Source organism: Arvicola amphibius, chromosome 6 (genome assembly GCF_903992535.2).
Source record: "Arvicola amphibius chromosome 6, mArvAmp1.2, whole genome shotgun sequence".
Lineage (NCBI taxonomy): Eukaryota > Metazoa > Chordata > Mammalia > Rodentia > Cricetidae > Arvicola > Arvicola amphibius.
In genome coordinates this window covers 112,565,308-112,593,106 of record NC_052052.2, presented here as the reverse complement: position 1 = coordinate 112,593,106, position 27,799 = coordinate 112,565,308, and the positions used below count along the sequence as shown (strand labels likewise).

At 43.4% G+C, this 27,799-nt stretch overlaps 1 protein-coding gene across 1 annotated transcript in view; it reads right to left on the bottom strand.

Moving 5' to 3' along the window:
• Adarb2 (adenosine deaminase RNA specific B2 (inactive)) overlaps positions 1 to 27,799 on the bottom strand; it is a gene marked incomplete at its 5' end in the record, with an annotated part of 191,617 nt that overhangs the window by 70,494 nt on the left and 93,324 nt on the right. Inside the window, one exon of the mRNA XM_038334718.1 lies at positions 13,726 to 13,840. Within this exon, the coding sequence (XP_038190646.1) occupies positions 13,726 to 13,840 (115 nt within the window). The remainder of the gene's footprint in view (positions 1 to 13,725; positions 13,841 to 27,799) is intronic.

Here is a 27,799-nt window from a genome sequence, read left to right as displayed (position 1 = left end):
TTGGCGGGTCTCATGAGGGGCGATGGTTCCACGAGGGGCCTCAGCAGGTCTCCAGGCCTTGGGGCCATGGTGGGCCACCTTGGTGGGTGAGAGATTGTGGTGGGTGGGAGACAGACAGATACATCATACAGAGCGAGTTTATTTAGTGGGTTATGGAGGGAAAAGGAAAGGATGAAGGTGAGAAGGGGAAGAAGAGAGAGAGGTAGAGAGAGGGAGAGAGAGAGATGGGGGAGAGAGAACAGAAGTTAGCTTTTCAGGAAAGAGACAGAGAGAATAGACTGGAGGAGGCGGGATATCAGCTTTCCTTGGCGGAAAGGGAGGGGTTGGGAGAGGGCAGGGCTTGTCTTTTAAAGGGACAGGGTACCCAGGTACAGACCAGGCCTGCAGATCATAACATCAGTGTCTTAGTTAGGGTTTCTATTGCTGTGAAGAGATACCATGACCACAGCAACTCTGATAAAGGAAAACATTTCGTTGGGTAGTTTATAGTTTCAGAGGTTAAGTCCATTATCATCATGGTGGGAAATGGCAACCTATAGGCAGACTTGGTGCTGAAGAAGGATCTGAGAGTTCTATATCTTGCAGGCAGTAGGAAGTGAACTGAGGCACTGGGTATGGCTTGAACATATGAGACCTCGAAGCCTGCCTCCACAGTAACACACTCCTATAACAAGGCCACACCCACCCCAACAAAACCAAATCTAATAGTGCCGCTCCCTTTTGGGGCCATTTTCTTTCAAACCACCACATTCCACTCCCTGGCCCCCAAAGGCTTATAGCCATATTATATGCAAAAAATGCACTTAGTCCAACTTCAAAAGTCCCCATAGTCTTCTATCACAGTCTTAACAATGTTTAAAAGTCTAAAGTTCAAAGTCTCTTCTGAGATTCATGCAATCTATTAACTGCAATCTCCTATAAAATCATCACATACTTCCAACATACAATGGCACAGGATATTCATTACCATTCCAAAACATGGGGAAGGAAACATGGATCGGAAATACTGGATCAAAGCAAGACCAAAAACCAGCTGAACAAACTCCAAACTCTGCATCTCCATGTCTGATGTGAAAACACTTTTTATATCTTCAACTCCTTTCAGCTTTGTTGACTGCAACACACTTCTTCCTTGGTGATGGAGGAGGTTACTTTCATTGGTTAATAAAGAAACTGCTTTGGCCCTTTAATAGGACAGAAAATTAGGTAGGCGGAGTAGACAGAACAGAATTGTGGGAGAAAGGAAGCAGAGTTGGGCAGACGCTTCAGGCAGTCACCATGCTTCTCCTGTCTGAGATGGACACAGGTTAAGATCTCTCCTGGTAAGCGACCACCTCGTGGTGCTACATAGATTACTAAATATGGGTTAAAGCAAGATGTGAGAATTATCCAATAAGAGGCTGAAACTAATGGGCCAGGCAGTGTTTAAGTGAATACAGTTTCCGTGTAATTATTTCGGGTGTAAAGCTAGCCCAGTGGTGGGACACAGCCCGCAGCTCCATTTACAACTTGGGCTACTTCCACTACCTGTTAGCAGCACTCCTCAGCAGGTATTCTATGGTTCTGTCATCTCTAACATCTTAGGGTCTCCAAAGCAATCCAGGCTTCAATTCACAGCTTCACCCAATGGTCTCTCTATTAGGTCTCCATTCAGGAACACTCTTGGCATGTGCTTAGCCTCAGTGGCTTTCCTCAATCATGGAGGAATATTCCATAACTGCTTTTTTCTGTCCTCAAGTCCAGAACCATGTGGTTGAAGCTGCCAATTGATGTCGATTGCTGGGGCTGAAACATTGCCCCCTTATTTAATTACATGTTGGCCAGCTTTCTGTTCTCCATGGTTTCCTCCAGTGCCTAAACTCGGCTGTCCTAGAACTTGCTCAGGCTGTACTCAGACTCAGAGATCTGATATCCTCTGCCTTCCAAGTGCTGGGATTAAAGGTGTGCTCCACCACACCTGGCTCTAAAGCTTTTCTATAGCTCCTTTTCACAAGTTGAAAACTTGGCTGGGTGGGATCTTGCCCTGAGGTCACCATTTCTTTTTTTTTCTTTTTTTAAATTTATTTTTTAAAGAAACTATCTTTTCTCATTATACCTACCAATTCCAGTTCCCACTTTCTCCCTTCTTCCTGCTCCCTCCATCTTTCTTCCCCCATTCCTTCATAATCCACTCCTCAGAGAGGGTAAGGATCCCCATGGGGAGTCAACAAAATCTAGCACATTGCTTTGAAGCAGGACTAAAACCCTCCACACTTTATCTAGGTTGAACAAGGTATCCCTCCAAAGAGAATGGGTTCCAAAAGCAAGTACAAGTAGTAGGAATAAACCCTGGTCTCATTGCCAGTGGCCCCACAGTCCCACATTCAAAGAGTCTAATTTGGTTCTATGCTGGTTCCTTGCCTGTCTGGCTGGAGTTGGACTCCCATTAGCTCAGGTAACCTGTGTCAGTGGGTATCCCCATCATGGCCTTGGAGGTCACCATTTCTTTTATTCTAATTGTTTAATCTGTTTGTCTTCTTGAACATAGTATTTAGTTCCATTCCACTTCATGGTATTCCTTTTCTCCTCAAATTTTACAAATTTAATTTACCTTGCTCAGCTTGCTCCTTTTCTTTATAAATCTTCATTAGAGTTACCACTAATCATCACAGGACAGAGTCTTATACTAGACTGTTTTGAGATTTTTTTCTCTGCCAACAGAATTAATCTAAAACTCTTCACTTTAGCCTCAGGTAGACTATTTGGACAAGGGAAAAAGGCAGCCACATTCTTCACTGAAATATCACAAGAACGATCTCTAGGTCACATATTACTATTCTTCTCTGAAATCTCTTAAGCCAGGCTCCTACAGTTCAAACAACCCTTAGCACCACTGTCTTCCATGCTTCTATTAGTTATGGCCCATTAAGCAGGGCTTAAAGCATTCCACTGCTTTCTTAACCCAAACTCCCGAAGTTCATATTATTTCAAACAAAAATATGGTCAGGCCTATCACAGTAACACCCCAGTCCCTGGTAATAACTTCTGTCTTCTGCACTGGTCAGATAGGAGAGTTTAAGTGAGATGTGGTGGGAACCACCACCCATGCATATTTCAAGCCCTTGATCGTGGTGTGCAGGCAGACATGGTGCTGAAGATGAGCTGAGAGTTCTACATCTTGCAGGCAACAGGAAGTTAACTAAGACACTGGGTGTGGCCCACCTCCACAGTGCATTCTTCTTCCAAGTCACACTCACTTTAGTAAAGCCACACCTTCTAATTGTGCCACTTTCTTTGGGGGCCATTTTTTTTTCAGACCACCACCTTCTGCCGGTGGTAAACTTGTATCCAGCAGGATTACACAGGGACTATTCATTTTTCTGCTCTGACCTGGCAGGGCCTTGAGATGGGCTGAGGGAACTTTAGGCAGACCCTGAAACCATCAAAGGCTTGAATCAAGCCTGTTCAGTTTGTCAGTTATATGACACTAATAAAAAGAATTCGTTCAAGACATTGCTGATCAGCTATCTCAGCTCTTGCGGTCAAACATGAACTTTAAAGTGCATAGCATTCAAAGAAGTACATGGCATACATTAAAAATTTGATGTGAGGACTGGGAAGATGGCTTAATCAGTAAAGTTCTTGCTCTACAAGCATGATGAGCAGAATTCACTCCCTGGAATCCATGTAAAAACCTGAGCATGGTAGCTTGGGTTTATAATCCAATACAGAAAAGATGGAATGGCGAGAATCCCTGGAGCTCACTGGATAGCCAGCCTAGGTGATTCGGTGAACTTCAGGTTCAGGCTTGCTCAGTCTTGTCTTAAAAAGGCAAGGTGGAGCGCACCTGAAGAAGACATCTGACATCAACTTCTGGCCTCCAGACAAATATGTACAGGCATATATGTGCATGTGTTCCCACATGCATGCTTGCACACATCCACATGAACACATCAACGCACATATACACAGGAATACACCACACATACACACACACACACACACACACACAGAGAGAGAGAGAGAGAGAGAGAGAGAGAGAGAGGAGAGCAGCCTATGAGGATGTCATTAGTTATATCTCCAAATATCAACATTATAAAGAGCTTCACTGGATATAAATATGGTAATTTTTTTTCAGTGAATGTATTCAATGCCCTCATCCTACTTCTAAGAAAGAAGCAGAATGACAACGAACTCTTTACAATTAATAGATTGAAGAATCTATTTATCTCCCTGTTTGGATTGGGCTGAGTGTGCTCTCTGCCCCATTAGTAACTCATTCTTTTGTATCAAAGGAGCAGCTTTGCGACACCTGGTCTGATCGATGGGAAGTCTTTTCTTCCCTGCATCGGAGATAACTGACAAAGTCTCCTCATTGATGCTAAACCCAGAAATAATGAGAGCACAAAGTCACAGCTCATACATAATTCACGGAGGAGCAGTTTAAGTGGCGGTGCTTTCTGTGTCCATAAGCAACCACTTGATATTTCCATTTGTGTGTGTGTGTGTGTGTGTGTGTGTGTGTGTGTGTATGTGTGTGCGTGCACATGCGTGCTCCTTTCTTGCTGTCTGTCAGAAGATGGATATGGGATTGTATTCAAAGCAGTTCAAAGGGAAATTTTTACGCAGGCTCTCAGTTTTTCTTTTGACTTAGACTCCTATCAGCTTCCTAGTATCACCTATTCTTTCTTGACAGAGCAATGTGACTTGCTTTTGGTTCAAGTCTGGTTGGTCAGCTGAAATATCTTTCAGCGATTACTGGCTGAATGATACAGGTGTGCACTGCTCTGAGATCATCTTGCTCTTTGGCAGCTCCCTACCAAGACTTGACTTTCTCCTCTCCTCTCTTTCTCTACCAACCCTGTCTTCTTGGCTCATTTCTGTAACTCATCATCACCAGGATAACTCAAAAGCTCATTCGCGGTTGTAGTCTTGATTGTAAAGACACTGGGCAAGACACCAGTAGGGTGTTGTTCTGCTATAGGCTAGATATTCGGTATCCCTAAAGACTCTTGTGTTGATAGCTTGGTTCTACAGGCAGGTGGTGAAGATGTTTAGAAGTGGGGTGTAGGGGAAAGATTACATCACTGAGAATGTGTCTTTAAAAGGGATTAGGGGATCACTCTCTCCCTCTGTCTTTTTGTCCTCTGGGTTTGTTCTATCACGTGCTATTTAATGGACCTTGCTACAGTTCAAGAGCACCTGGATCAAGTAGTTATAGACTAGAACCTCCAAAACTGTGAGGCCAAAGCAGCCTTTCTGTTTATAATTTGATGATATTGGGTTTTTGCCATAGTGACATAGGCTGCTTGGCACACTGTAATGTGAACTCCCCACCCCCAATGCAGAGCTGTCTAGATTGTCACCACTTCCTGCTTCAATGTTTACAAGATACCAAGCCTTTTTATATCACTTAATGTAGACAGAAAAACTCAAAACTTTTAATATAAGGTCAACTAGTTAAGAAAGGAGTTTGAATTTTGACACCAAGTGCATGTATTTGAGCTCAAAGGGCTGCAGCTTTGCCCAGTTTCACATTTGTTTCTTAGTTAACTCTAACATGGCGGGCGGGGGGGTAAGAGAGAGAATTAGGATGACTGAATATTTTTAAACTTTTAGTGTACTGGCCAAAATAACACACTTTAAACACTTGAAAATTCTGTCTGGTACTTGAGCAACCAATACAAGTCAGTGTCTTTTCTTTTTCTTTTTTCTTTTTTTATTGATTTTTATTGAGCTCTACATTTTTCTCTACTCCCCTCCCTCTTTTTCTTTCATTAGCAGACCGTGTTGTTTCCATTCAAAAGCAGGGTCATGGTTTTAGCGATGCTAGTTTTACTGTCTCAAGCTACAGTGTTGGATTTTCCTGCTAAGTGAAAGCTTTTGGGCCATTTGAGGAGAACTGAAATAGAATGCTCAGTTGTGAGCTGATTATGAGAAGATCGTAGAAATGTTTGAACAGCCTTGATGGAAGGACCAGATTTTATGAGTGCAGAAGTGTTTCTTTGTGTGCACACATGCACACACGAGTGAATGTGTAGAGAAGAGGACCACCTCATATGTAGATCCTTAGGTGCTTTCCACTCCATCTTGTGTTTGGAGACAAGTTTCTTACTGACTGGCCACCAAGCCCCAGGGGTCTCCCTGTCTCTGCCTTCCTGATGCTGGGTTACAAGGGATGCCCCACCATGGCCAACTTTTTAAATGTGGGTTCTGGGGATTGAATTTAAGTCCCCCTGCTTACCCGGCAAGCACTTTACCACCTGAGCCATCTCTCCAGACCCCTTCTTCCTTTTTACAAAACCCATGTTTTCCTCCTAACCCCTTCCTTACTGAGGAGGAATAAATTCAGGCATTTCAGAAGGATATAGCTCACGATGAGACGTATGGCTCTCCCCTTTAGCTCTGAGAATTTTCATCATCACCTTGTGAATTATTTTAAATTAAACCATTTATCTCTAAATGAGCCATAAGTATGGCTGGGCTGGGATAAATATCCAGGCAGGGACTGCTTTCTTCTGGTTTTATTTTAGAGAGAGATGTTTAGTATGATGCTTTGGCATTGGAGCTACACAAGGGTCAGCCACAGTGGCAGTCAAATCCATCCTGCATCTTGTAGTCTAAACAGTTTCAACCAAAGATTTAAAAATCAATTGCCCATCAGCAGCCCTTATTGTTCTCGGATGTCTGCATCTGTGAATCTTAATGTGCCCGGACAGATCCCGAAGACCAGTGGCAACTCCACGTTGTGTTGTATGTGTTTTGTAGTAGTAAAGATCAGTTTCTAGAAATCAAGGTGATAATTTATCCTTTTCCATCCTGGTATGACACTTCTGCTCGTGTGATTATTTTGGGTCCAGTTCCTTTGTTTCAGCTTATCTCCCTCATGCTTGACTGGATGTATACGAAAAGACTCTGATTAATTTCAAAATCAAAGTGATTTCTAGTCATCCATGGGAGAAAATGGAAAGGAAGGGGCTTTGAGATATTTGGGGAACAAACTTCTTTTGCCATGATTCTGCTAGGCTCTCATGAAGGTGAACCTTCACACATGCTCTGCTATGTAAGATGTTTCAGATGTATCTGTACTGTCGTGATGTATCAAGAGTAAACGGGACGTGGCATTTAAACAGCAGCCTTGTCTGGCTGCATACCGCAGTGTGATTGTCCTGGGGACACTGCAGGCAGATTGCTCTACCTCAGATGCCCATCTTAGGTTCAGAGCAAACGCATGCAGGCAAAACACTCTCTACATTTTAGAACTTGAAACAAATCAGGAATGTTTCACCGGTGAATTAAGTGGCCTTTTTATATTTTCACGCTAAACCAGGCCTGGCTGATTTTCAGGGAGGACTTAAAATGGGCATGATTGATTGCTCCTTCAATAACCAGTTTATTATGGAAATACTAGACATACGAGACTTACTTCATGAAGCCACGCCCTTAATTGTTTGGCTGACTGATGCTGTCGAGACTTAAGTCACCTTGCTCAGAATAGCTATTAAGGTAGCAGGAGAACCAGTTCAAGACTTTATTCACAAGTTCCTTTTCTTTGCTCTTTTTTTTTTTTTTTTTTTTTTTTTTTTGAGACAGATCTTTACCTGTAGTCCTGGCTGGTGCAGAACTTACTAGATAGTCCGGAATTTCCTCAAACTCATAGTACCCCACTGGCCTCAGCCTCCTAACTGTTGAGGCTGCAGGCATGATCCACCACACTAGGCTTTCCTGTGCATATTTTAAAATAGGAATGCCGTTTCTTTAAAAAAAATTAAAATTTATTTATTTTATGCATATGAATGTTTTGCCTGTGTGTATGTGTGTGCCACATGCACGCCTGGTGCTTGAGGATTTCAGAAAAGGTTGCCAGATCCCCTGGGATTGGAGTTATAGATGGTTATGAGCCACCACGCCAGTGCTGAAAACCAAACCTGGGTCCTCTGCAAGAACAAGTTCTCTTAAAACATTGAGACATTTCTTCAGCTCTGAATTTCTTTTCTTGATGATGGCCTGCCACAAAGAAAAGTGGCAGAGGTGAAAGACACTGATTTTGGAGCCGGAGGTTTAGATTAGAAGTGGTGTGCCAGGGTCCTTGGGGACAAGACTCTGAGGGTGCTGTCAGTGGGGGAAGTGGGCTGGTTCCGTGGGCAGCCTGACCCATAGACTACATGACTTAAAGGTTTATTATTTTTCACTTCCCTTTTTAAGAAAAAAGAAAACTGAGACACCAGGAAATAGATACATAACTTAAAAATCTACATGCTAGATCTAGCCATTAGCGTGAATTACGCAAGTGACATGATTTTGAGTTAGTGATGGAAGGGAGAGTCTGTGACCTGGATAAGACAGCTGCTCTCTCGGAAGGATTGTGTTGGTAGAGAATGAAATGTAATTCAAGATCACACAGCCTGGCTCTGTGCCTAGCTACGTAGATGCTGTGTTACTGTTTTTCAATTCTTAGCGGTACTCAAAATATAGAAGAGTCAACTAGAATATAAGTATTATCAGTTAGGATCCTGTTATTAAAAATTATAGTTGTGGAATTTGGCTAGTAGGTAAAAGTCTGAGTGGCTGCCAAGAGCATTACCAGAATAGGAAGCTGTGCAATCCAAATGGGATAAAATCACACTTATTTAGTAATGTCATAAAATTATATCTACAAAAATCACAAATGAAGGAGTATTAGATTGCAATAGCATTGCTTAATAAATATTTTGTAGAATCAAAACTATGGAAATGTAGAACTAATGGGAACAAATTATCAAATTGGGTAGAATGTAGCTGTAGCTCTTAGTCCTTCCGAGAGAAGCTTCTTTTTGTAGTGGCTGGTGGTGCGTGTAGAAACTCACAGCTGGTCAACGCACACAGAGTAAGTGTTTTTAGAGTGCTCGTCTATGTCATGGCTCCCCTCACGAAGGTCCAGGGAAGAGTGTGCCAGAGTGAGGTGGGGACATTGAAAGAGCAAGAAGTGAGGCAGGACCAGGATGAAGCAGTGTCCTCTGAAACGACGGGAATGATGCACTCATGAGCTCGCTGCAGCCGTGGTGTTTGGCACAAAATCAATGAACTCACATTCTAGCATGTAGCAGGAAGATGCGCGAGTCACCACTCCTGCTGAGGATCTTTTGGCAATTGGTGACTTCTGGGAGAGCAAGGGTCAGATTTCTTTAAGGGTGTGGCTCCTGGCAGGTTGACCACCCTTCAGTGGATGGCCCACACCGATATGGGACACAAATTGGATTTAGTGGGTTAAAAAATATGGACATGAAGTTGGAAATGGGATGAGATCTTAAAGGAGTTATGGATGAATATGATCAAAACACATTTTGTGTACGTAGAAATTCTCAAAGGATTAATAAAACAAATTCTATTGGGTAGAAATGGTGAACAATGAAATTGGGGAGTATTAGTTTTTATTCATAAATTCTTTCTTATTTGATTTTTTGATCATATGATTAGGATAATCAGATGAAGATAAAATATCAGTCTGCTCATAAGTATGTTTTTTTCCAATAGTATTCCTCATAATGGCTAAAAATAATATTCCTTCTGCAAATAGTGAAAATTAAATGAAGTTTATTTCAGAATCAGCTTAATTTATTGCATTGTAATTGGTATAGCACACACGCCACTATCTTTTAGAATTCCTCAGGCATTTGTTTGAATAACTGAACTTGAATTAAGATTACATGGCCCATAAAATTTGAGTAAATGAATATTTACAAATACTTTTATTCATTACTTTGCACACTTCTTTATAATCTTTTCTAAATCAAAGTTTATTAACTATTCCCTTTATAACAGGAAAGCAAATTCCAGAAATCAGTACTCGGGTCCACAGAGGACTAGTTACAAAGCCTTCCTTTGTAGAGACTCTCTTTCACATAATGAATAAATAAAACACCTGTGTAAAAAACCAAGCACTTGCCGGCAACTGGAGCGTTATCTTCTCATAAGCCCTTGTAAAACATAACTGCTTTCCATGTAGAGTCTCAAAATAACTTCCAAAATTGCCATTTTGAGTTTCCTATGAAAGTGGAAAGATGCTCAGGAACTAGAAACTATTGAAAACTGACTCGTGGAGTCATACTCATGTAGACTGATGAACTTGAACATTATTATACAAGAGAAAAAGAGGAGTGCCTCTCTCTCTCTCTCTCTCTCTCTCTCTCTCTCTCTCTCAACTTATGGCAGAAAGTTATGAGGCACTTTAAATTTTTAAAAACTGCCAAAGTTTTGTTCGTGTGTTCTGAGACTTTGTGTATGATACTCTCTTAGCATTATTTTGTATTGATTTTGTATTTTTTAAATGACACAGTTCCCAGTTGGTTATCAGAGTCACAAGAGCAGGCACTTGGTCAGTTTTGTTTCTGCTGTTTCTCCAGGACCTCAGTATTGTTGGCACTCAGTCCACAATGCTGCATTAAAGAAAACATGTGCACTGTCTAGTATAAATACATAAATATATATATTTATGTATAATATATATATAGTGCATTAAAGGTACCATGACTACTAATGAACATTATATGTTTCCTACTATGGATTAGAAATCGTTTCTAGCTTCATTTCTGTTTCTGTGATAAGCATCTTAGCAAACATCAGGTTAGGGAAGAAAGGGTTTGTTCAGCTCCCAATTCAGGTTACAGTCTGCCATTGAGGGGAAGTCAAGGCAAGAACTCAAGCAGTTAGTCACAGCACATTCACTGTGAAGAGAAGACACACACACACACACGTGAGGGCCTCTTTCTTTACCTGCTTGATGCCATCTAAATTTCTTGTCTCTCATACTCTCTCATTCAGAAACCCCTGTCTAAGGAATGGTGCCTCTCAGAATAGGCTGCATCTTCCTATATCAATTAAAAATCAAAACAGTCTCACACAGACAAGTCCACAGGATGATCTGTTCTAGGTAATCTCCATTAGGATCCTTGGCCGACACAATTCACACTCCATGCTTCTTTGTGTGTGTGTGTGCGTGTGTGTGTGCTTTTTAATTTTTTTAAGAGAAAGAGAAAAAACATGAAAAAACATAAAGGAAGATGAATCTGGGAAGTATCGGGGGAGAGAAAAGATTATGATTAAAATATATTGTATTAACTTTTCAATAAATCAATAAAAGCATAAAAAGACTTTTCCAGGGGAGTCTAAGTTATGTCAAATAGAAAACCCTAAGCAGCAAGCCTTTCCAAGTGTATCACACACACACACATTTAAGCTTCACTGTAACTCTACGAGGTGGGTATGCCTTACATTAGCCTCATTTTTCTGAGTGAGAAAACGACATCCCAGAGAGGTCAAGCAACCTGCCTAAAGCCGCAGAGCTAGCTGTTGATGGAGCTGGGTTCATTTTGGCTCCCTCAATGGGTCGTTTGATTTTGAGTGGGAGGTTGAGTCTTTTCATGTAGATTGGGGGTGAATGCAAAGAGCTTTAGAGGCTGGGCTAATCAAACCAGACGCTCTTTATGTGGCTGACAATGGGTGCGGACTGAGAAGCCAATGATAATGGCACTGGGGTTTGATTCTACTGCATGTACTGGCTTTTTGGGATCCTAGTCTGTTTGGATGCATACCTTCCTAGGCCTGGATGGAGTTGGGAGGGCCTTGGACTTCCCACAGGGCAGGGCACCCTGCCCTCTTTTAAGACTGGAAGGGGAGAGGGGAGGATGAGTGGGGGAGTGGGAGGGAAATGGGAGGAGGTGGAAATTTTGAATGGTATTATTTATAAAGCAAAAATAAAATAAAATAAAATGTTTGAAAAAAAAAAAAAGACTGCACCCAATGCCATTGTCTTGTCAGAGGTTGATTCAGCCCTGGATTTGGAACATTTTCTGTTTTGCAGGGGCAGATGTCATTTAATGAGTGAAAGGAGGGGAGGCAGCCCTCGCAGTGGCTCAGGCTTATGCATGACACCACATACAATAATATCATTGGAAAAAGCAAATTGCTTTGCCTTAGAACGGGATATTGTGTTTATAGAGCGATCCTCACTTTCCAAAGCATTTGATGTACTTTATCTTACAAACGACACTGTGAGGAAGCATTGTGATTTCCACTTTGCTCTGATGCAGGAATTGGAAAGGTTGGCTCGCGTACATTGTACCAGGTGTACGATGGGGCCCAAGGGGTTGTTTTCCTGCTTCCTCGCTCTTGAATATTGGAGTGATTCCTAGGTATCTAGAGTGACAGGGAAACTCTACAGTCATTTGGTTTTGTTTTCATTTTTTAAGTATAAATAATTTGGGACTGCAGATAGTGTTTTTCAGTCCTAGAAGTTCCCTACCTATACAAACTCACATGTGAGTGTGAACCTTTTATCGTTCCCTAATAATTTTGATCTTATGACAATTGTTCTTTACTGTGGAGATTAAAAATGGTTGAGTTTACACACCCAGATGACTAGTTACATTTGTTTAGCAACTGGGAAATTTCAGAAATCTCATTGTCCAAATCCAGTCATCGTTTTCTCCCCACCTGGCAAACAGTAGCAGTGACTTCCTGTCAGGCCTTGTCATTACTGATTCCTAGGATGGGATTCCATTTCTGAGAGCAGATTGGAAAGACGAGTCTGCATAAGAAGGGGGACTTTCACCCAGTAGTGTGTACCTCGGCAAGAGGACCTGAAGACACCCAGGAGGCAGATACTTTGAAATGTATACCCCAGCATCTTGTCATATCCCTCCGTGTCTTCCTCTGCTCTCCATGTCCCTTTGGAACATTCCATGATGCCATGTCTTTCTGTGTCAGCTGTGCACTGTGTCCTGACTGGCTTCCATATTTCTTTGCCGTCTCTCTGTTCTTTTCTGTTCCTACTGTGTGACGTCTTTGTTCCTTAGTATCGTCTTAGGTACCTTTTGGTAGCCCCTCCATTTTTTCCTCACAGCCATCTACTGGTGGGATGAATGCGTAGAGTGTACACTGAAAAGAACCCTCAGATATTCTTTGGTGAGAGAAGAAGATACTTTGATAGCCAACATCCCATGGACAATCCACCTCCACACCTGACTTCTTTTGAACATACTGGATCACCTTTCTGCTCTGTGTTCAGACTCATGCATGCAGTGTGCTCGTTCTGTGTAAGTGATATCATCAGTCACTGGTCTTAGGTGCCTCAGAAGTGACAGAGAAGAGGTGCAGAACAATCTTTGTACATTGTGAATACACATTTCTCTCATTGTTAATAAAAAGCTGATTGGATTTTCGGGGCAGAGAGAATGCTGGGAAGAAGGAGGGCCATGTCAGAGGAGTGCCAGCCAGATGCAGAGGGAGCAGGATGTGTTCAAGATAAGGTAGCAAGTCATGAGCCATGTGGCAACACATAGATTAGTAGAAATGGGTTAATTTAAGTTATAAAGAGCTGGCCGAGTGATTATAATTAATATTAAGCCTTTTTATTTGGGAGTGGCTGCGGGGACACAGGAAAAACTCCACCTACAGAGGAGCAGAGCACGACTTCAAATGACTTATGTGGTATCCTGGCCTTCAGCTCCAGCCATTACAAACACCAGCATCGTTCTTGAAAGTGGGGGTATGCATAAATATCTTATGAAATTCATGGGAATCAGGGACATCAGAAGTTCTCACAATATTGCCAGTGTGGTTGTTCTGGAAGTAACAGTGGCCACTGACATCTTTGTGTTCCACATTGTCTGTCTTTGTCCATCTCTGTGTGGTAGGAAGCATCCAGATTAATATTAACATTTCTTTCTGTGGAGACAAAAATTGCCACAGGAAAAGAAAGGTAGTTACCTTTTGTCATGACGATTCCTGCCAGTGTTTTGTGGCGGGCATACACAGATGTCAGGCCAACTGTCAGCTCACGGAACTTCTGTGTGACCAGCTGGGACACAGAGTCTGCAAAATCCTGTAAAACACAAGCGTCAGAGCTCTTTGATGTGCCGGGTAGAAGCAGCTTGTGACAACGGGCTATGGCACACCCCTCTGCTCAGGTCCGCCTTGTACAGTCCTCCAGAGGAGCCTCCCCTTGCCTGCTGCCTGTTTCTCCTTGATCCAGGCTGTTAGGAAGGAGTTTGATGTGAGGTATGAACCCCCCAGCATTGCCTTTCCTGAAAGTTTAGCTTGTGCTTGGTTTGGTCTTTGCTCTGTATCTGGGCAGGTTCTTCCCTTCTGTTTGAGAGAGGCCCTGCTCAATATATGAGTAGGCCCCTGTTCTGTGTCTGAGCAGGTCACTTCCCTGTGTCTCAGCAGGTCGCTGTCCTGTGTCTGAGCAGGTTCCTGTCCTTGTGACTGAGAAGGTCCCTGTCCTGTGTCTGAGTAGGTCCCTGTCCTTTCTTGTGTCTGAGCAGATCCCTGTCCTGTCTCTGATAAGGTCCCTGTTCTGTGTCTGAACAGGTCACTTCCCTGTGTCTCAGCAGGTCTCTGTCCTGTGTCTGAGCAGATCCCTGTCCTGTCTCTGAGAAGGTCCCTGTTCTGTGTCTGAGCAGATCCCTGTCCTGTGTCTGAGCAGGTCCCTGTCCTGTGTCTGAGCAGATCCCTGTCCTGTGTCTGAGCAGGTCAATTCCCTGTGTCTGAGCAGGTCCCTGATCTATGCCCTTTACTGAGCAGGTAACCTTTACATGAAAGCACACAGTTCCTTCCTATCCTTGTCCTGCATAGCAGCATTCTCAGAGGAGACATTCAGGCGAAACTTGAGAAAAATCCTGAAAGACTTGCAGGGTGATTTGCATTCACTATTGGTCTGCTTTCTTTTTAGACAGTGGCTCTCAACTTTCCTGAGGCTGCGACCCTTTAATACAGTTCCTCATATTATGGTGACCCCTGTCCATAACGTTATTTTATTACTACTTTATAACTTCAATTTTCCTACTGTTATGAATCATAATGTCACTATTTGATATACAGGATATTTGATATATAACTGCAAAGGGGTCGTGAACCAGACTGAGAACCACTGTTTTAGGTTCAGAGACCAGTGTTTAAGTAGTCAGAACACCTCAGGCTACTCTTCTGGAGAACTGATCACCACAGCTTGTGCCATAACCTCCCCTCTCACCTTCAGACAGATAAACACACGAACACAAGTATGCACACATGAACAGATATAGCATGTACTACACATAGCATATACATGCATACATGTGCACACACAGGTACACACAAATACAAATGCACTCACAGTACATGAGTACTGTACACATGCATGTAGGCACACATGTATATCCACACACATAAGCCATATATACATACATATGTGCACACAAAAGTGCACACATACCAACTTATCCTAAGGCCAACTCACATTTCTATTAAAGCAGCACGTGTACAGTAAGTAGCAAGGCCTAGAAGGTGTGACTCTGTGGCCACCCCTCCTCCAGGTCCAGCAGCTGCAGCCTCATGTTCTAGTTTTAGAACCCCACGTCTTTTCACTAGGGAAACTTGCATGATGTGACTGTCACGAGTGGCACAGAAATTGCTTGGAATCCCAATTCGGAAGTCTATGAGCTGGGATAAGTCATTCAAAACCTCTGAGCCCTGCTTAACCAATTTACAAGGTCATCCTTTTAATTTTCATCCGATCGTGTTTTGGGAATGATTAAACGGATTATCACTTCTTAGATGCTTAGCACGGTGCATCACACTTGGTAAGTGCTCAATAATGATGCTGCAACTGTTATTCTCTTCATTATTGTCCCCGGCCCTTGCAGGTAGTGACAAAATTTTTGTGCAGCCAAATAAGAATATCCAATATAAAACTAGGTTTTATTTTTAGTGAGTTAGATATTAACGTTTCCATCATGTGCACTTTGATAATGTGCAGACAACTGAATCTTAGACATCTGTTATATAAAACTAAGAGATAAATTGGCAGGTCAAAGATTTCATTCGTGTGCAATAAAATATGTTCATGTGCAAACAGGGCTGTCTCAGGAAACAATCCTGTCCACAAAAATAACCCCCAAATTTCTCCTGCCAATTCTTCATTGATGAAGGGTGGGCAGTAGGGAGGCCAGGGCTGCCTCTTCCCAGCACAGACTCTGTGATTTGACAGTCTTATTTCCCATGCTGCTGTCACTGTCCTGGCAGGTGCTTGTGTTTTGAAATGCTTTATAAATCACTATGGAAACCCCGTAACGGACAGACACTCCAAAAACTGGGCTTCCCCTAAGTGGCTGTAGTGCTGTGTGGGGAAGGAAGAGGCAAGCCCTGAGTTTTTTGGGACTTTCATTTAGATAACTTCTCCCCATCATTCTTCCACTCAAGCTGCTTGGTGAGAGATCATGACATCCAGGGACTTGACATAGAGACAGGATTTTTATCAATAAATCCTGGATCAGCTTGAGGCTGCCCTGTCCTTTTATGTCTTAGAGACTGAGGTCTAAAGTCTACATTACTAGACTCTTTGTGTCCTAAGACATGGTGCTGAGGAATGACTGTAAGTTGGGGGCTTAGAACAGTAGAATCATATCATATCATGGTTCTGGAGGCTGAAGCCCAAGGTTCACTTGTCACAGGGCTGCGCTCCCTTGGAGGGTGTCAGGAGAACATTGTTCCCACCTCCTTCAGTGTCTGGTGCTCCACAGTTTATCACCAGGGGCAGGCCTTCAGGTTTTATAGCCTGATCCCATTCCTGGTCTTCTCTCTGCTTCTTGACTGTGTGCCCAGTGTGGTGATTGGCCCATACTCCATACTTTCCCTGTGTGATGTGCTGTGATAGAGAGAGAGTTCCAGCATCTCCAGTAGCTATAAGGCAAAAGAAACCCTTTCTCCTTTAAGGTGCTTCTGAGATGTTGGCATTGGGTTCCATCTCAGCCCGTGACTTCCTACAGCCTTCTCGCCATGCCCCTGTCTCTTTCTCTTCTACCTCTTGTATGGTTCTTTTGCAGTGAGTTCACGATACATCAATGACTCAGAAGGAGCTCATATCAACTCCTTTAACCTGACTGCATCCACAGAGATCCTTTCTCTACATGTGGTTACAGTCACAGTCATTGCCTGTGTCTTCCGGACCCTGTCCCTCCGCTGTGCTCTGCATTGTTTTTCCACTTCTGGCTGTAAAGGAGAGGATAGCTATTTTTTTTTTTCCCACAGAGGCACAATCTATTTATTGCTTTTCTTATTACTGTGACCAACCTGACAAGGAGTAACTTAAGGGAGAAGGGGTTTATTTCAATTTATAGTTGCAGGAGCTACAGCCTGTCATGGTGGGGGAAGACATGGCAGAAGAAGTGTTATGTTCGCAGTCAGGAAGAAGAGAACAGATGGAAGACAGGGCTAGGCTGGAAATCTCCTCAAAGCCTTGTTGTAGGTGTTCTACTTCCTCCAGGAAGGCTCTTCCTCTTGAGGACCATAGATGAGTGTATGGGGTTTATTTCACATTAAAACCACAATACACGGCTTTCCTTAATTTCTATTTGTTTTTGAATAGCTCAACTATTAATTTGGAAAAAATGAAGGGGCTGTTCAAATAGCAATGAACATCCCCAGCGGCAGACTAGGTAGCAGCCTTCACCGTAGGCCCTGATCCTCGCTGTGATCAAGGAGGGTGGCATCATCCTCCTCTGAAGAGAAGTTCTGATGTCAAATCTCAAGAACTTAGGGACCAAGCTTTGAGCTGGGGATAGGAAGGGACCCAAGGTTTGGCTGACATGTACAGTTCCTCCTCTTAGGGATACAAATGGTGTCAAGTGCTCACCACGAGAGCCCAGAGAAAACGATCAAAACAGCTTCTCAGGGAATAGGGCAGCCCCCCCTCACAGGGGCTGTGTGGTGAGTATGGGGCCACCTGCTTTGTCTTTCCAGAGCTACTAGGCCTCTTCAAAACCAGATTTGATGGCGCAGACCTGGCCCTTATAGTCCTAATTCCATGCAAGACCTTATGTTTTGAGGTCTTGTGCAGGTTTGGGAAATTGAATGAAGCTGTCCACCCTGGATCCCAAGCCTGCTGCATCTACACCCACAGTCCCCTGCTGGGTCCCATTTGGTCAAAGTAATGAGAAAGGCTTGGGCTGATGCTGATGTTTGATATAAATTGAACCTTGAAGGAAGAAAATGGGATTCCTTGTGTTTCCTTCCTCAAATTTCTATTTCTCAGGCAAAAGAATGAGTTTGTCCTCCTCCTTCTGCCCAGCTCTGCAGCACACCAGCAGATATGTTACCGACATGTGCATCCTGAATGTCCATCTTTCAGGAATGACTGTCCTACCCTGGAGGTCTCAATGACACCCTGTCATCTCCACATGATATTTGTCTTTTTATCTTGAAAGTCAGTTTCTAGTTTCTCATGCATGTTAATCTCTTTCCCAAGCTTTACAAAGAGCAGAGTCTATAAGTGTCTTCTAAAATCTCTTTCTTGGCATTGGGCATTGTGTCTTCCTTAGAGTTATTCAAAACAACTTGTTTAATTGTCCTTTCTTTCTATCATGAAATATTTCAGTGTTCAAGGATGATAACAAGGCCTTACAGGGGAAATTTCTTAACTGTTTTGTACATGCCTGATAAAGCTCCCACTGAAGTCCCCAGAATAAGATCCCCTCCAAACACTGAGTAATTACATAGATTACAGAAGACCAACGTCATTTTGGAGATCTAAATATCATGCTGTCTCTGTTAGGGATGGAAAGAAATGCAGACAACAGAGACTGGGGGCCTTTGTATGCATTATGTCATTAATCCTCCCAAAGAGGGTACTGCCTTTATCCTCTTTAGTTACTCAAGTGATGCCACCAAAGTCACCTGGCCAGGATGTGACAGACAGAATTTAACCCCCATTCCACATATGTCTTAGGCTTTCCATACTGGATTGGTAACCTAATTGTTCCAGGAAGAAGCAAGATTCATGTCTTAAGACTCCCCACAGGCTTAGTTCCATCTGTATGCCCTGTTTGTAACTGGACATAACCGAATGTGTATTGTCATCTTGAGGAGGGTCAGGGTGTACGCAGAGGGCCCAAGATCCCTTGACACCCTCTGGGCCGGTATCCCAGGATGCTTTGCACCCATTATGAGTTAATTAGCCCTGAGCCGTAGCGATTCCCTAATGGAGTCATTTGAGGAAATGCTGAAGCAGAACAAATCACATTTGGTTCGGATCTCAGCATTTCCACAGATGATGGCTTCCTCGACTCACTTGGTTTGGCAAAGCACATGGGCCGATGGGACTTCAGGTGCTGTTCGCAGAGTGACAGAGACCTCTAGCTAGCACAGATGGCTTAGAACTGAGAAAACCAGCATAGCGAGACTGTTCATGGGGCGGGGTTTCCCTTATCGGGCCACTTCCAGGAGGCCTAAGATACAGCTCCCAATTATTAGGTTACAGACCTTGGCATTCCACACTCAGTCTTGGGAAGGCCACGTCAAGGCCGTCAGTAACTGTTCCCTGCCAGGGCATGTAGGTGGGGGCTTCATTCTCTCAACACACATAGGTACCCTGACTGTCATTCCTGTTTATTAATCTGTGATATGGCACAGTGTCTCTGGTCCTTTAAATCCCAGAGACTGATTAGATGGCTCAGTGGGTGAAGGTCTTGCTTACTTCCAAGCTTGTTGTCCTGTGCTCTACTCCCAGAACCCACATGATGGAAAGAGAGGACCAGTGGCCACAGGTTGTTTTCTGGATTCCATCTGAGTACCATGGACATACACCCTTTCCCACATAGACACATATATTCAAATAAAATGTATTAAAAATTTAAAACCCTATAATTGTTCTTTGTTTGCAGTATTTGGATGTTTGTTTCTCTTGTTTACAGCCCACCAGTGCTTAGAATGCTAGCAATATCCATGTGAGATTAAAGCAAAATTTTGTCTTGTATGAAAATATTTAGCAGTTTCATGTTTTTAATGACACGAGCCACCTAAGGCTACCTTTATGATTGGGAATCATTGCTTGTGTTTGTTGTGCACTTTCTTTGCTCCGCTGTAGCACTGTGTGTGCTCATGAATGTCACCGACAATGGTGCACATCTTGAACGGATGACCGAGAATATGATTTCATAAAATCCTCAGGCGTGAACTAAATGGACATATGCGTGACCGTCGAAGGGCTAAAAATTTCAGGAAAGTGTTGATAATTTTCCTTTGTTAGTGAACCTCGACATTCCTTCCAGCTGTAACACATAGTCTGTCTGCAGGCCTTGTCAGTGCAGATTCATTCCTACAGACTTCCTGGTTTAAACAGCAGCTATGCCTTTGCTCACATTCTGAAGGCTGAAAGTCCTAGATTAAGGTGTGAGCAATGGGATAAGTCTCATGCTGAGCCTCTTCTCTTGGTGCACTGCCACCCTACTCACATAGCTTCTTCTTGTTGTGTTGATAAGGGAGAAAGCAAGAATGAGCACTCTATTGTCTTTTCTTTAAGGTTACTAACCATGGAATCAGGGCCCTAATATTGTTTAAGTTTCCTACTTCCTCAGAGGCCCGACTTCCAAATACAGCCACTTGGCATGTAGGGCTTCAAACATGTATTAGGAACACATACTCAGTCAATAGTATTCTACCCACCTCCTAGTCATGTTCTTTTGCATGGCAAAACATACATTCGTTCCAACTGCCCAATAGTCTTAACTCAGTCCAGCATCAATGTTAAAATCTCAAGCCTAGAATCTGTTTTAAATAACATCTACATAATTTGTGGGTAGGATGCCAGGTATAGTTCATCATACGGCAAAATTTTCCTCTAGCCACCTAGGAGTGGGGTGTCCTGGGGTGGTGTGTCTCAGATTTCAAGGATCAGGTCTGTGTTTTCTTGCTGGCCAGTTGTAAGCATTTTCTGATGGAGGACTCTCATTGGTTAATAAAGAAACTGCCTTGGCTTTTTGATAGGGCAGGATTTAGATAGGTGGAGTAGACAGAACAGAATGCTGGGAAGAAAGGAAGTTAGGCAGACGCCATGCCTCTCCTCTCTGAGACAGACACCATGGAGCCAGCTGCCAGGTCAGACATGCTGAATCTTTCCCGGTAAGCCACCACCTTGTGGTGCTACACACATTACTAAATATGGGTTAAAGCAAGATGTGAGAATTAGCTAATAAGAGGCTGAAACTAATGGGCCAGGCAGTGTTTAAAAGAATACAGTTTGTGTGTTGTTAAGCTAGCCGTGCGGGAGGCAGGCGGGATGAAAAGCAGGCCTGCTCGCCTCATCACTACAATTTTCAATATGAAAGTAGCCATTATGGAAGCGTCAGTTGTATGGGATTTTAATTTCTACCCCGTGGATTCATATGGATGAATGCCACAAAGCATGGGATGTTTATCTTCTTTGTGCCAGATGACCTTGGACCAGTAGAAGGAGAATTTGAGTGATCAGGGATTTGTTTTGGAGATTTCCTCTAACTTGGGTGCAAAGTTACTGAATGTTGCTCTGTATCTCACCAGCTGGGACTCGGCAGCAGCCATGACAGATGCTCAGACTGTGGTTGCCTTCACCCTTCATGCCTGGGCAAGGGCTCCGGGCAGACATGACAGCTGCCGTCTCTAGCCCAAGCAGGCTCCGTGAGGGCATTCCCCACTAGAATCTCCTTTGTTGTACCCTTCTTCTTTTTGTTATTTTGGAAAACACTTTGAAGAATCCGTACACTTCATACTAAGCCCGTTTCTTAACTAATGTTTCACATAGGTGACTGGAAGAAGAAGAAGAAAGAGAAAAACAAATAAAGTATTTCTTTAACTTTTCTTACTTTGGGTGGTTAACTCACTAAAATAAGGACAACTTTTCAGTTGTGCGTTAGGATTTATTTCTCTGTTGTTTAATCAGAGTTACTTTTTGTGATCACTTTCATGAGTCTGGCTCATGGCTCCAACATGAGACTCTTCACTTCCCTTTGAAGATCATAACAAGTATAAGCAGCTGACTTCTATTAATAATACAAACCTCCCCTAATACCCCACCTCCCCTAATAATCCACTTCCCCTAATAATCCACCTCCCCTAATGCCCCACCTCCCCTAATACCCCACCTCCCCAAATACCCCACCTCCCCTAATACCCCACTTCCTCTAATGCTCCACCTTCCCTAATACACCACCTCCCCTAATAATCCACCTCCCCTAATAATCCACCTCCCCTAATACTCCACCTCCCCTAATAATCCACCTCCCCTAATACCCCACCTCCCCTAATACCCCACCTTCCCTACTACCCCACCTCCCCTAATACCCCACTTCCTCTAATGCTCCACCTCCCCTAATACACCACCTCCCCTAATAATCCACCTCCCCTAATAATCCACCTCCCCTAATACTCCACCTCCCCTAATAATCCACCTCCCCTAATACCCCACCTCCCCTAATACCCCACCTTCCCTACTACCCCACCTCCCCTAATACCCCACTTCCTCTAATGCTCCACCTCCCCTAATATACCACCTCCCCTAATACCCCACCTTCCCTAATACCTCACATCCTCTAATACCCCACTTCCCCTAATACCCTACCTTCCCTAATGCCCCACTTTCCCTAATATCCCACCTGTCCTAATATCCCACCTCCCCTGATGCCCACCTCCCATAATACCCCACTTCCCCTTACACCCCATTTTCCCTAATATCCCACCTCCCCTGATGCCCCCCCTCCCCAAATACCTCCCATCCCCCAATGCCCTACCTTCCCTAATACCTCCACGTCCCACAAGTTCTTGTCTCTGAGAAATGAGAACGGAACATGATCTGGAGTCATGTTCATTATGGATTCTTAGCCTCCTTATTCTGTCAGGACAAATTTGGTGTTTATCTTGTTTTTGTCTTGAAGTGGAGGCTCAACATACTGTCTTAGGCTAGTCGTGAACTCTTGGGCTCAAATCCTCTTGTCTCAGCCTCCTGATACTGGATGTGTGCCACGGAGTCAGCTTACTTAGGACTTCAAAAATTCAGAGACCTATACTGCCTGTGTGTTTGGCAATTATATGTTCTCTCTCTCTCTCATCTATCATCTATCTCTATCCATCTATTATATATAACCTATTTATTCTCTTTGACTTTCTTTTATGTATGTGTGTATTGATCTATCATATCATATCTTTTCTTAGACGTCTTTCTGTGTAGCCAGGCTAGCCTTAAACTCATGCCTCAGTGTCCCAGGCGCAGGGATTTTCAGGCACGTATTACTATACAAGGCTTAAACATGCACATTTTAATGACTGTCCCAAGTCACTTTTATTTATTTGCTTGCTTATTCATTCATGTGTTTACAAGTGTGCACGAGTATGTGTGTAGGCATGAGCACACACATGGAAGCTGGAGAACAAGTGTGCACGAGTACGTGTGTAGGCATGAGCACACACATGGAAGCTGGGGAACAAGTGTGCACGAGTACGTGTGTAGGCATGAGCACACACATGGAAGCTGGAGAACAAGTGTGCACGAGTACGTGTGTAGGCATGAGCACACACATGGAAGCTGGGGAACAAGTGTGCACGAGTACGTGTGTAGGCATGAGCACACACATGGAAGCTGGAGAACAAGTTCAGGTGTCATTCCCCAGGAGCTGTACACAATTTTTAATTAATTGTCTTTGTTATTTGACAACTACAACAGATATGTGTATATTATATCTATGTAGCAATGGTACATATATAAATGTACCCCGATTACTCTCTCCAGTACCCTCTTTACCCCCTCCATCACTGTCAACTCTCACTCATCCCTATTAGTCCCTTACTCAGATTCACGTTGTTTTGGTTTTTATTTGTGACTCACCTAGTTTCCAAGACTCACTATGTGACAATTTGGTTGGAATTATCCACTGGAGTCTGATCGCGTCATCAGAGGGTATACAAGTGAAGGCAATGATGCTCCTTGAATCTATCGTTAGCAAAGAGTTCAGCAGTCAGGTGTAGGGCCTCTTGGATTCTCGCTTTCCACAGCTGACTATTGTGGGGTTAATTCTTGTGCAGATTCAGGGCAGGCCTTCCCAGATGCAAGAGTTCACGATTGCAATGACTGTGTCTTGCCCAGAAAACACTTCTCAACTCTTCTCCCTAGCTTTGGCTCTTAATCGTTTTTTTCTCCTTCGTCCTTGATATTCTCTGAGCCTTAGAGGAGATGGGCATTTATATGAGTTGTAGAAATATGGCCTATTTAGGGCTGAGCTCTTGTTTGTTATGTATTCTCTACACCCCGTGCAGTCATGAGTTTTTACGTTTACCACTGTAAACGTTACTGGCATCTGAGGACTGCTAGTCAGCCACCCTCAGGGATCTGCCTCTCTCTGCATCCCTAGGTCTGTGTCACCTTCCCCACGATCTTAGGTGGACACAGAGAGATGTGAACTCATGCTTGTGTGGCAAGCACTTTACTAAGCTACCTGCCCCCCCAAATTCTTATATCACTCTAAAAATGTGTTTACAAAGGAAACTTTCATAGAATGTTTATGTACCTTTTGTAGTTTATGTTGTTGTGAACAAGTTATTATTATTATTATTATTTTATATTCAGACACTTAAGAATTATTAGGGAAAATGTTGGGTTTAGGAAGGTCCAGAGAAATCATGGTTTTGGGCTTTTCTTCTCTATTTTTAAAGTCAATTTTTATAATAAAAAGATTTATTTATTTATTACCTATACAGTGTTATGCCTGCATGTATGCCTACTTGCCAGAAGAGGGCACCAGATCTCATTATAGATGGTTGTGAGCCACCCTGTGGTTGCTGGGAATTGAATTTAGGTTCTCTGGAAGAACAGCCAGTGCTCTCAACCTCTGAGCCATCTCTCCAGCCTGAGCTTTTTCCGCTCTTCATCTTTCCATTTTCCTTTTCTCCACGAAAGTCCTTCACTTGTCCGCTGTCTCCACAGTGTGGCTATTTTAAATGATGCATCTGTATGTAGTTTTAGTAGTTGAATTTGTATATGTAAATGACATTATTTTTGATTATATGGGGGTTAGAAGCAAGATAGAAATTTGGGATTCTTACAGGGAAGCATAGATGCCTAATTGGACACTAGAGTTTCATCATTTGATTACGGGGTGCTAATGCAGTCAACTTTATTTATTGCAAACCTCACTCAACAGGTCTTGCAGTGATTTCATTTGCTTTTCCACCTGACAACTGGTTTACACCAGAAGCACCTAAAATGCTCACATTTGAACTTGCATTTGATTAGCAGTTTTTTTCAGCATGTGCATGTATATGCAGTATGTGTGTATATGTATTTTTGTGCTTGCACGTGTGTGGGTATAGATGTGGGGGTCAGATGAAGATATCAGAAACTTTCATGATTGCTCTCTGCTTTATATATTGAGTCAAGGTTTCTATTTAACCTAGGGAACGCTGATTCCCTTAGTCTATCTAGCCAGTTTGCTTCAAGGACCTCTTGTCTCTCCTATGTGCTGGGATTCCAGGCAGGCCACTATGCCTACCTGTCAGGGTTCTAAACTCTAGATCATGCGTGTTTGGCTTTACCCACTGAGCCATTTTTGTAGTCCCTGCGTGGTTTTATAAATTCGAATTCCAAGTCATGCTTACAGTACTGCCTGGAGTTTGTTCAAGCTCCAGCAGTTGAAAAAATGTGTGTAAATTTAGCACAAAACAGTTTAAAAAGCAAGTGAGTTTGTGAGCCAAGCTATACTGTATTATTACTTTGAGGCTTAGTATAAGACACCTCACCCTACTTGGAGGACAAAGATATCACATTGTATATCAGGAGCAACATGCACCTCTGTATTATACCCTTTGACTGTGTACAAGCCTGTGCAGTAACAACTTTGGGGATTATAGCACGTGCCTATAGTTTCTGCCTATTTGAGCTTTGAACTTGAATCATAAGAGCTAGATGTATTGATTATTCTTTCTCATTGCTGTGTCCTGACAAGAAGCAATTTATGGAAGGAGAGTTTTATTGGCTTACACTTTGGGAATCTAGTCTACTATAGTTGAGGAGGCATGATAGCTAGGCTGGCTCTGTCTGTGGTGGCAGGAGGTAAGGCATGGTAGGCCAGGTAGTAGAGAGCTAGATAGGAACCAGGGCTGGGCTATACCTCTAAAGGCCTCTCCAAGTGACCTATCACATCAGCCAGACAACAGCTCCTCATGGCTCCATAACCTCCCAAGAGTGCCACCAGTTAGTGACTGAGTGTTCAAACACATGTGCCTGTGGGGGCCATTTCACACAGAAGCTGTAAGAAAACACAAACAAACCCAAGCTCGTTTCTCAACACTTGAATTGCCAGCTCCTTCATAAAGGCTACCTGGATGTAGAACTCTTGGTGTTCATTAGTCTCCTCCCGACTCCTATAGCATTAGAAGCTGAGCTCACTCTTGATATTGCTTGTCCCGGTCTGTTTCGGCCTCCTTTCTGTATCCTATATGCACACTGTTTCATAGCTATTGCAGACAAGTAGCTACTATTTTAATCGAATCTGTATTGCTTAACAGTAATTAAGGCAAACGACACTGAGTTTACCAGGCATCAAACACTTCCAAGTTCTTTACCTGCATTCTTTGCTCTTGACCTCACAAACTGCTTTGTGGTTAAAGGTATGCTTCCATCTCTATTTTCATTTGTGAATTAACTATAGGATATATAGCCTATTATGCATGTCTTGTAGAGTATATGGATGAACCACACCAGTGCCCCGAGATTTCTCCGGAGTCATAGTGTGATGTGCAGTTTGCACTTTTGCTACACTTTCAGCCTCCTTAGATGAATTGTCAAGAGTGCTACTGGCCCGGGGGACTGAACGCCTTTCACTGTGAGTGCGCCGGCTCTTGCCACCTGCCTCCGTCCCTCCAGCAGTGACTGCGCATCACTCTTCCCAGCCTCTTGACCGTCCGTGAGAACTCTGCTGGGACCACTACAATGTCATTCCATCTCGCCACCTGTGTCACGGGGGTTGCGAGTCCTGTCATACGGATGTGGAAGTTTTAAGGGATGTGGTAAATTGGCCAAAGGTTTCTTTTTCTTTAACAAGTGGGTAGTTAAGGCTAGACGGCAGTGGTTTTGTCTGAGTTCTGGGCTATCTCAGCATACTATCTGATGCTCCTTTGAGGTTATTCCACCAATGGTGTCAGGACAGAAATCTGATCATACAGTACAAGTCCTTCAAACCTAGAAAGAAAGGCTTGGCCAATAAAATGCTTCCTGTTCAAACATGCGGACTTGAGTTTGCTCTCCAGAAAGAAGGGAAAAAGGCAAGGTGTGGTGGTGAACGCTGGTCAAACCAGGGCTGGGGTAACAGAGACAGGTGGGGTCTTAGGGCTTGCTGGCCACTCAGTCCAGTTTGATCAGTAAGCCTCAGGCCTCAGTGAGAGACTGTGTCTCAAACACCAAGGTGGGCACTTCCTGAAGAATATTACCCGAGGCTGATCTCCGGCCTCCACATGCACGCGCTCACATTTGGACCTGCATGTGCATCTACACGTGTGCAGTTGCCACACACAAGCAAGTCCACCTATGTAGTCTGGGTCTAGCTTTGAAGAACTGAGTGTGGGGGGGGGGCTGCAGATCCTTTATGGTACGTCCATGGTTACTGTGTAGACAGACACAGTGTCCCTAGAAGCCCCACCTCCCTGGAGGACAGGTGACAGCCCGAGAGTTAGGACAGGGGCTGGGTAGAGGTTCCTCTGAGGTACAGAGAGCGCTCTTCAGGGAGACTCTAAAGCTGCTCCACAAAGCCGGGACTAATCAACAGTTGGCCACATCAATTCTTCATTAAATATGAAGAAGAGAGCCATCCAGCTGTACTCGTTATTGTTGGTAATTTAGCAATTTAGAAAATGCCTGCTAAAGGGTCCCTTGGTAGCAGGGGAGGGTTAATGTGTCTTCTACAGTCATTCCCAGCCTCCCAGGATACCATTTATACAGTGAGAGGGAGGAACCACCTTCATGATACTTCGGGAAACAGCCCTGGCTTCAATCATGAGGGAAGGATGT